The following is a 10561-nucleotide window of genomic DNA, read 5'->3' on the forward strand; positions in this document are numbered from 1 at the left end:
GCCGTCAGCTTTTTGGTCACCGGAAGCAGTGACAAGTTTGGTCGACATATCTGACATGAATTTTTTCATGTCAGATGACCATGGACCCATTGTCTCTAAAGCAAGCGCCGCAAACAAGTAATTGTCTAATAAATTACTATATTTACGACGCTTGAGAGTCTGGGCATGGTCGGCTGCAGCCCCCGCTTTCACTGAAGTATTAGCTAGGTGAGAGGGGGCTAAAGTATCAACGCACGTTGCGTCCCATATCAGGGGTCGTCCGAGACTCCATGGAACTAGAGTGATTCCATCAGGTCTCTTGCCATCGTCTCTAAAAAGACCTGGGGGTTCTAAAGTCGCTGGTATAGAGACGGTAGCAAGAGCCCGACGAATCAAACTGTTCAGAGTCCCGTGACGATATAGCCTGCCGGCACTCCTGATACAGGACAAGCCATGTCGACCCAACGTGTCCACCTCCTGCCCACACGGACAAAAGTGAGACTCGCAAATCTTGGCACCGAGCCGAAGACCTATAGAAATGCGTAACGTTATAGGATCCAGCACGGTGCCAATATTGTTGGAAATTTTGGAAAATATATATATTATATATTTTATTTTGAACGATAGATTGTAAATTTTGGAAATTTTTCGTTACTTAAATATATCAAGTATAATCTCAGTAGAAAAAAGGGAAATGTTAACATAATAATTTCTTTTTTTCATAATTATAATTAAATATAGCATTAGATATTATTTATACTAAAACTATATTCAAATGATTTGTACCCGTACCAACGCAGGCTTTAAAACGTTTAAATGTTCTGAATAATTATATTTATACATTTTATATAAAGCCTTTAATGTTCATATTAAATTAAAGTGAGTTTAAAATATATAAATAAATAGACTAGAGCAAACCATAGTTAAGACAAACCTTTTTTAATTATATGATGTCTGTACTCAAAGTCATGCTTTTTTGTCTATTAGTCTATTACGCCGTTAGGGATGTATAGGGAAATAAACGAGTCGATATTTTCGATTATATCTAAAATTCATACACAAAGAAAACTTAGATAAATCTATCTTCCCAACTTTTCAATTTCATTGTCTTAGACGACGACTTGCTTTTATTTTATGATTTTGTGTTAATTATGTCGACTATAAATACAACAACAATAAAACTACCTTCAGGGTGTTACTTTAAAAATCTGTATGGTGTTAATCTACAGAATACTCATTAATGAGCTTCCATAATTTTGTGGTTCGACTTCGGCGCACCACCGCCACACAATTTTTTGCCTCATAACAGCAGTGTTAAACGCTGTTATGTTCTTGTTTGAAGGGTGTGGCAAGGGAGACATACTTTTCCGAGGTGTTCCAGCTTAGTCCTCAGGAGTAGCGGCGATTATACTACGTGATGAAAACCTAAGATCACCTCATGCCCCTGTGACCAATCGTGGTATTTTAGAGATCTCTTCACCCAGAAACGGTCATGTAGTATGGGTATATTCCTTAACATAGTAGTAATTCAAGTTATTTACTAAATCGTAGCAAATGATATGTATACATGATGAATCGATTGTAATGAAGTATAACATCACAAAGCGTACTTCGATTATCGATTATTTATGATTTAATTTTTAATGTAAACATCCCTAGACGAATCTGTCTATCCGGCGTTCACTCCCGAGATTATACCCCCTTCCCTTACCCCCTTCCTTGCTGAAGGGAGGAACGATAGATTGTAAATCTGTGCTGTAAGGAAGAGGAAGTTTACGTGTACTGTGTTGACGTGGCGGTCTGGCGCAAAGTGTAACCGAAGTAAATAGCGATACTGATACAGTATCCTGCACTGCAAGCAGTTTTTTCTGAGTATCATTGGTAGTTTCACTTATTTGCAGCGACTGTATTGTGTTGTGACCGGCTAATATTTATTCACATGTAAGATTTATCTCGTATAATTTGTTATTTATTCTTGTAAGAATGCTCTTGTAGAATTGTATCTTGTTCCCGGCAATGTTTAGATTGCTGTAATATTACTTTGTAATTAATTATAAGACGGGGCATAAAATTAGGTCATACGTTTTTGCTAATCTTAGGTTTGCATTGTTTGGATTAAGTAATTATCTTTTAATTCAACTCTTAAGCTCTGTGTACCGAGACACCGGTATAATGAAAGCAACTAATTATTGTATTAGTAAATTACATAAGTCTTAAATATTTTTTTTGAACATTTATTTTCCAATTTTAAGTTTCTGAATTGCTTACCATCTAGAAATACTATACATTATTTAAAATAGTATTTGTATCCGCATAATAATTGTGTATGTAATCCAGCAATGTATACATTTCCAAGAAAATATCTATAATTTCTATAATAGATAGGAAATGTGTGATTATGTGTTACAATTATGGTAGTTTGAATGTTGAGGGAATAGTGCAAATAAGGCATAATCCAACTGCATACCTGCAGTTATGTTAAGTTATTAAAAACACCAAATGCACATATACTGAAATATACAATATCAATAAAAAAGTACTAAATTTTGCAATAACATTATAAAAATAGCATTTTATGGCACATATATAATCCAATATATAGTGGTAACATATTAAAATAAAAATGTACATATATAATTTTATTATTGCAGTTAAAATGCTGACATCACTCTTCATTGCTCTGGCCATATCGGCAGTGTTTGCCGGAGTGCCGAACCCCGAGGAGACCAAGAGGTTGATGGACCACCTCTCGGATGCTGAGCACTATAGGAATGAGCACCACAACAAGCAGTTTGACCATGACGCCTTCCTGGGCGAGGACCAGGCCAAAACGTTTGACCAATTACCACCAGAAGAAAGTAAACGCAGACTTGGGTAAGGTTTGAGAGCTATAAATTTAATTTTGGGTTCTGTTGTGTTCATTTATAGTAAATTTCACCACACTGTTGAAATAAATTTTCTGGTGAACAATCAAATCTATACAGATAAAAAAGAAGTATCAAGAATACTAAAAATTATATTACTTGTAAGTAGGTATGTCTCATTGTTTGGCATGTCCTCTAGCCCTAAAAACAACCATGTTGTTAGGGCCACCATGTTATGTTGTCCACCAGGATTTTAAGAGAGAGTTGTTGTTGGATTGGTCTAAATTGTAGAAGTAACATAAGCTATAATTTTAAGTATCATGGTCTTTTTAACACGCTTTTATTAGCTTGGGTTGTATGTATGTATGTATGTAGATAGGTATGTATGTAACTAAGTAACGGAATCTTTGAACCCAATGTCTATCCACTTTGAATGATCAGTTTAATTCTAAAATTTTGAAGAATTATCAAAAACCGATGACAATACACGATCTTAATAATTTTGTACCATTGTCCTTATCAACATCCTCAGGATTAGCGATTTTCGAGGCGAGATTGTTCGAGCGCCTTAGAGAAAGTTCATCGCAAAGTTAATGTGTGTCTGTGTGTTTCGCTTTTCGAAAACTGATAATTGGAGCACCCCACGCTGTTTTCACAATTATACTATTACTGTTCCTTAATTGATTCCTAGATTGAAAATTATTTTCTACTTTTTAGTTGATTTTATCATAAAAGCGTGTTTTTTAGTTTTTTAACTATATTTATTTTATAATATGAACTAGTTTTCTTTTTGTGTCGACTTATACTTTAATACAAAGCAACTGGTAGGTACGCATGCGATCGTAATCTAGCTCGTGAATGTAGCGCGCTATGTGGGTTAGCCAGGCCGGCAAACATTGCAGCGATGTATGTTTATGAGGATGTTAGCTCAGATTCTTTAAACATTACGCGTAGGTATGTTTTATGAGCGCTTTGTCAAGGATTATATATATTTTTTGTATTAGACTTAATGTAGTTGGTACATACATCCTTTTTTGGTTGCTCAGACACCATGTTTTTTTTTTATTCTGAGAGGAAATCTGGGTCCAGCAGTGGGACAATTTAAAGCCGATAGACAATAAAAGTATTTCTCATACTCGTATTTTATTTTCCTCGTTTTTTCTAAAATAAATGAGGTATCAATTTCGTTTCCATCATTTCTAAAACTTTCTAGAAACTTCTAGTAGGTATTTAAATAGACCGTGATATATGCGGCATACGATAATGATTTAAAGCCCGAATTCATATCAAGTTGAGTGACCCCATTATCAGCGGCGTGACGTCATGGCGCGATTAATTGTTTCCAGACTAATCGTCGACAAGATTGATAGCGACCGCGACGGGTTCATCACGCAAGTGGAGCTGAAGGACTGGATCAGATACACGCAGAAGCGCTACATAGATGAAGATGTGGACAGACATTGGAAACAACACAATCCTAATAATGAGGATACTATTTCGTGGGAGGTATGTATTTCTTACTCATGTTTAATGAATTAGCGAGAGGTGGTAGAATTGGTATGATTTTCTATGGGGAAATTGTTCTTAGCGTATATAGGGGCGGTAGACAGCCATACCAATTTCTTGCGTGAAGCAATTCTTACGTTTCAGTGGAAAATTCTAAGCGATGCAACTGAATGTACGTCACCTTGCATTGCTTAGGAGTGGTAACCCATCTGTGATCAGCTTGAAGTAATATCCTTCTTCTATACAGTACGGAGTTGGTTACAGAAGTCCAATGGGCGGCATGGACCACATACTACCAAGTGGACTGCACATTTGTATGTTGTCTTAATGTTATGAAAAATGGGAATAGCAATGATTTTATTTTTTATTACAATCTTTAATGGACCTGTGATGGTTCCACGTCACAGTACTATATTTACCTTGCCAAACTTAACAAAATTTACATTTCTGTTATAAGTCACACATTGCAGTTGAAGCACAGGATTCTACAAGCTTCAAATGTGTCATTACAGAGTTACCGTAAGAACGTGTACGGTTTCATGGAGGAGATGACTGATAACGAGCTGAAGGCGCCCAACAGCGAGGGCTTCACGTACTCCAGCCTGAGGAAGCGGGACCGCAGGCGCTGGCACTACGCCGGTATGTTGTGGAAGCATAAAGTTGCTAAGACTTTTTTATAACGCCAATAGATTTTTTCTGTGCCATGGGTGCTACGAAGACGAATACAAACGCCGAGGCAGATAACAGAAATTAATAATTTAAATAAGTGTCTGGCCCAGGATCGAACAAGGAACCCACTGCGTGCCAGACCGGTGTGGCGACAGCTTCGCAACGCGGGTCGTCAATTTTATCTTGTCCTCTTTAATATTTAAATAATTCGCATTTGTCAAAACTATATTGAATGCTTTCCAAAATTAACCTGTATTTTCCGTGTTAATTTTCTGTGCACTTAGAAATCTTAAAACGTTCTGATATCGTACAAGTACTAAGACGACTCGCATGGCGATGTGATCGCCATGCCGGTCTGACATGCAGAATGTTCTGGGTTCGATCCCCTAATCACCTGATGTTCTGCATAATGAATTTATCGCTTTCTAGCTGACCCGGCAAACTTTGTACATTTACTCACCTTTTAAATCTTCCCTGGACTTCCAAAAATTATTCTAAACTAAAATTAGCCAAATCGGTCCAGCCGTTCTCGAGTTTTAGTGAGACTAACGAACAGCAATTATTTTTTATATATATACTAGCTGACCCGGCAATCGTTGTGTTGCCATATAAATAAAAAAAATGTTAAGGGCGAACAACCCTTATCACTTACGGGTTTGAAAAATTGATAGAATATTTGAAACTGCGATGGTAGCGAATTCTGTCGAATTCGATGTGAAACATTCCAAAATTCACAACTACTTACGAATTAAAAATGAATTAAAAAAACCTTTTCCCACGGACTAAATTGTGAATCTAAACCATTCTCAAGTCCCATTGAACACACACAACAAATTTCATCAAAATCAATCCAGTCGTGTAGGAGGACTTCAGTGACATACACACGCACATAAAAAACATAAAAAATATATATATAAAGACTAGTGGTGCCCGCGGCTTCGCCCGCATTTTAAAGAAATAATATGACATACATAAAACGGAAAATTTGTACCTGCATTGGAATGACAGTGGTTCCATCTGTCGAAAATTGGTCTTACCAACTCCCAAACCCTCCTGGGCTCTTGGACAACAACGCTAAAGATCATCACTTGATCAAATGCATAGTTTCCGATTATATAACTACTTCTGACTTAAAAATTAACAAAAAAAACCTTTTCCCACGGACTAAATTGTGAATCTAAACCATATATATATATATATATATATATAAAGATAGATAGATATATTGACTAACATGGGGCGGTAAGTATAGGAGATGCCCTATATCTATGTATTTGGACATATTGACTAGTAGGATGTTTATTATTATAGATGGTGACAACGATGATGCGTTGAACAAGACCGAATTCGCGTCGTTCCTGCATCCAGAGGACCACAGCACTATGCGCGATGTGGTCGTGTTGGAGACCTTGGAGGACATTGACACTGACAAGGTCAGCCCGTTTTGATTGAAATACTAAAAAAAATAAAAATTTGGTGGTACGGAACTTTTCCAATTATTTTTTCCATCGTTATTGTATTTTTTATTACGATGATTTTTTTTATAGCCTTTGTGGGTTCATTTACTGATAAATTTAGTTCCGTTTTATTTTAAAAGTAGACCGAGAAATTCTTAGAAGGAAATTTATAACATAATATCATTAGTAAAAATAATTTAAAGTATATTACGCTCGCAAAAGTTGAAACTTGAAAATAATGTGCGCATAGGGTACACAGTTTGTTTATTTTTTTACATATTTTTGTGTTATAAAGAAGCTGTAAAATCTGGAAGAATGCGTTATCACGGCGCCCGTAGTTTACCTAGTTAGGAGAGGAGAGATAACCCAGTTTTAAATATTCGCTTATCTTTATTTGTACAGAAAGCCGGTGTTTAACGAGTTCCAATTGGTTTCAATTGATGCCTTATTGATTGATGCATTTCAATAGGATGGTTGTTGTCATAAGCTAAGCTAGATAGAAGGTTTAGAGTAAATAATTCTTAATAAATAATGTTTCCTATATGTGAATATATGATGATAATGTATGATAGTATGAAGCTTCCCATTGAGTACTATGTAAATTTTCAGGTTTCGTAGGCAAACATTATATTAGATAGATATATTTATAAATAACGGCCTAGTCCGTTCTGAAGTTGTTGCCCGCAGGTGTGGTCATACAATTTGTTATGGCGACAGGTTTCTGTAGGTTCAGGATCTGTAGTAATCTTAAATATATTAAGGAATCATAGTATCGATTATAGATGTGATTTTTTATATTTCAGGATGGGAAAGTATCCTTAGAGGAGTACATTGGGGATATGTACAAGCCCGAGGATGGTGAGGATGGTGTGGAGCCCGACTGGGTCATGCAGGAGCGGGAGCAATTCACAGGATACAGGTGACATGTCACATATTACTTTTGCTAAAGTATTACATAGACAGCATAGCAAGTAGCCACATAGTTGTGCTTATTGAAGGTTTAAGTTTTTATTATTATTGTTCTATAACACTTAAATTCGATTGATTTTTTTTGTGACACATAAATAATATGTTAAAAACGGCATTTCAAATTTTTCGTTTTAAATAAAATTCACCACACTTCTGTGTCTTCTATGTCACAAACTATTAGGCGGGGCTATTGCTCCGGGACTAACTACAGAGGGTTCCTCATAATATAGATAAAAAATATCCCAATTCTGACAGTCAGTAATATTTACGTGTTTCTCTCTCTATTTACGTTTTTTTTTCTTCCAAACTGTCTGTTTTCGAATTTTTTACTGATAACCATTTTGTTATGTATGTTAAAATAACTATATTCGTGAACAAAATTTTTTTGTTAGATATGACCGAATACATTGTTTAATTGGTCCAGTGTCCTCAATGCGGGTTTGCGGAGACTCGTGTTGATAATAAACCGTAACGTATAGCATATAGCCTAGTGGTTAAGAAACTCGGCCTTTCTATCGAGGGGTCCGAGGTTCAAATCCCAGGCCTCTGATTTTTCAAAGTTATGTGCGTATTAGAAATTAATTTTCACTTGGTAAACGGTGAAGGAAAACATCGTGAGGATACCTGCATACCTGAGAGATTTATAAAAAAATAAAAATAATCTCAAAGGTATGTGAAGTTTACCAATAGGCACTTGGCCAGCGCGGTGGACTATGGCCTAATCCCTCTCATTATGAGAGGAGACCCGTGCCCAGCAGTGGGACAATAATGGGTTGATGATGATGATGATGATAAAGGGCTATTGCTCCTGGATTATAACGACAGAAGGGTCTTCATAATATAAATAAAACATATCCAAATTCCGACAGTCAGTAATATTTACGTGTTTCTCTTCCAAACTGTCTGTATGTTAAAATAACTATATTCGTTAACAAACATTTTTTTTATTAAATATGACGATGTATTCTTATAGTTTCATTGTCCCAGGATTCAAATCCGGGGTTAATCAGACCCCCTCGATAATACTTGTTGCCGTATATTCGCAGGGACACGAACAAGGACGGGTTCATGGACGAGCTCGAGGTGAAGGAGTGGATCGCGCCGCCGGAGTTCGACCACGCGGAGGCGGAGGCGCGCCACCTCGTGTTCGAGGCGGACGGGGACGCGGACGAGCGGTTAACTAAGGCCGAAATCCTCGACAAGTACGATCTGTTCGTCGGCTCCCAGGCTACCGACTTCGGTGAGGCGCTCGCCAGACACGACGAGTTCTGAGATGCTACGTGAAGCAAATGTAAGGAAACGTACTATTGAAATGTCCCACTACATGATGTTGAGTCAAATTAATTAAATTAAATTAATATTCTATGCATCGGAATCGCATGATGTGCGCGTACACTCCATTCGGTCCGATCTAGCCACGTCGACATGCTGATTTTGTTTTCATCTGACTCATTAGTTATCAAATCCCTAACATCCGACCATACACTTACATTACTATAAGATAAGAAATTGTGCCGTGGCATTGCTTGTTGGTAATGTGTACGTCGGGTGTCAACAAGTTGTTTTGTGTGACGATTTCATAGTATGTTTCTACCGTTAGCCTCAGCAGCTCGTCGGCTCGTTCCGGCCACTCACGACTAGTTATAAACACGCATATTCAGTGAAAATCTTCGTTGACATAGATTATCATCATTGTCTCGAAATATTAATTCGAATCAGAATATCTTGTCGAATAAAAAATTTTTGTACATAATTTTAATTTTAACAATATGCATAGGTATTATGTATTAAAAGTGAATGTGAATTCTTACAAAATAGCTTTGTTTATTCGTTTTTGATTTGAAATGCTGTTGTGATGTTAAATAATAAAGCTACACCCAATGGGTTTGTTACTAATATGTAACTTGAAATGTAAAGTAAGGGTGGCAACTATTGGATACAATAATATGTAGTAACTTAATTTAAATTAAGTCGAGGCAACTACTATATAGTATCCTGTCAACAACTTAATATATAATTATGTACTCTATACCTATCAATATAATGAGCGAATCGAAGCGACGCTAAATTGACATTTATATAACACAGGATGTAAATAAGCACAGTGGTCACTTCAATCAAAAAGGTAGTACTTACAGGCAATATCAAAATGAGTAAGCAATAAACCTCGTCCAATTTAATAATGCTACAACCTAAGCAGCTTTCTTATTAAACTTATTTACAAGCTAATATTGTGATAAAATGTATGTATTCTGTGCCATCTATACAATAAAGAATTCTCATATTGGAATCTTGCAATAAACAATAACAGCTTTACCTGTATTGTATATTTTTTATGTTTCTGATGATGTAATAGAATTCTTTAGTATATATTAGCGACTAGTAGTAATTTAATCCTCGCATTTATTACTTTGCAATATAATTTTGAACTACTTTATAAGTAACGTAACATAAGGACAACGTTTTAATATTAATACATATTTCTTTAACATTGCCATATTAATAAAATATCTCTATGGGGCACTATTGAAACTACTTAAAAATAAGACTAAATTAGATTTTATGTAGATAGTACTAATATAAATACCAAAGCTATTTTTAAAACTATTTTTTACAAGAAAAAGAATCTGTATAATCATACTCAATTTGTGTGCCTATTTAAAATTCCAATAAAGCTTTTATTTTTTGTAACGTTTCTTTGAAATAATGGAAGTTATATTATTCTTTTATTTGTATTATTATATTTTAACAGTATGTTAAACGTGCATTTCGCTGTTATTAATATTTTGTTTAATCGGATTTATTTTGATTAATAAATAAATACGTAACACATTGTTTCTTTCTTTTCTTGTCGCAACTAGCTTATAGGCGGAATTTCTTTCGACAATTATTATATCTAACGAAGGAAGCTAGTTTTTTCCCTAATATTGATACCCAAAACCAGCTATAAATATGTGAGATTACCATTAAGGTTCTTTGAAACAAATTATATAACAATATCTATGAGTGATATAGTAAATATGAATTGCAGAATTATCCGTGTCTGGAATATTATTATTTTTTAAAGTATGATATGTATAAACACGTTAGGTGTCGGAGGGACTTGATGAATTTCAT

General features: G+C 35.5%; 1 protein-coding gene across 1 annotated transcript; it reads left to right on the forward strand.

The window, feature by feature from the left end:
* Positions 1-1622: 1622 nt before the first annotated feature.
* scf (Calumenin B scf) lies at positions 1623-10274 on the forward strand. Its single transcript, XM_073085374.1, has 7 exons — positions 1623-1920; positions 2631-2853; positions 4190-4349; positions 4862-4988; positions 6330-6451; positions 7279-7394; positions 8491-10274. The coding sequence occupies exons 2-7, from the start codon at positions 2636-2638 to the stop codon at positions 8714-8716; spliced, it is 969 nt and encodes a 322-aa protein (XP_072941475.1). The 5' UTR covers positions 1623-1920; positions 2631-2635; the 3' UTR covers positions 8717-10274.
* The last annotated feature ends 287 nt before the right edge of the window (positions 10275-10561 follow it).

The sequence above is a fragment of the Epargyreus clarus genome, unplaced genomic scaffold, assembly GCF_041222505.1.
Source record: "Epargyreus clarus isolate Ecla_fem2 unplaced genomic scaffold, WU_Ecla_fem_2.2 ptg000023l, whole genome shotgun sequence".
Classification (NCBI taxonomy): Eukaryota; Metazoa; Arthropoda; class Insecta; order Lepidoptera; family Hesperiidae; genus Epargyreus; species Epargyreus clarus.

Coding starts and splice junctions, on each gene's coding strand:
- scf (XM_073085374.1), top strand. CDS start 2,636: ATGCTGACATCACTCTTCATTGCTCTGGCCATATCGGCAGTGTTTGCC. Junction 4,989..6,329: donor CAGGCGCTGGCACTACGCCG/GTATGTTGTGGA, acceptor TTATTATTATAG/ATGGTGACAACGATGATGCG. Junction 7,395..8,490: donor GAGCAATTCACAGGATACAG/GTGACATGTCAC, acceptor GTATATTCGCAG/GGACACGAACAAGGACGGGT.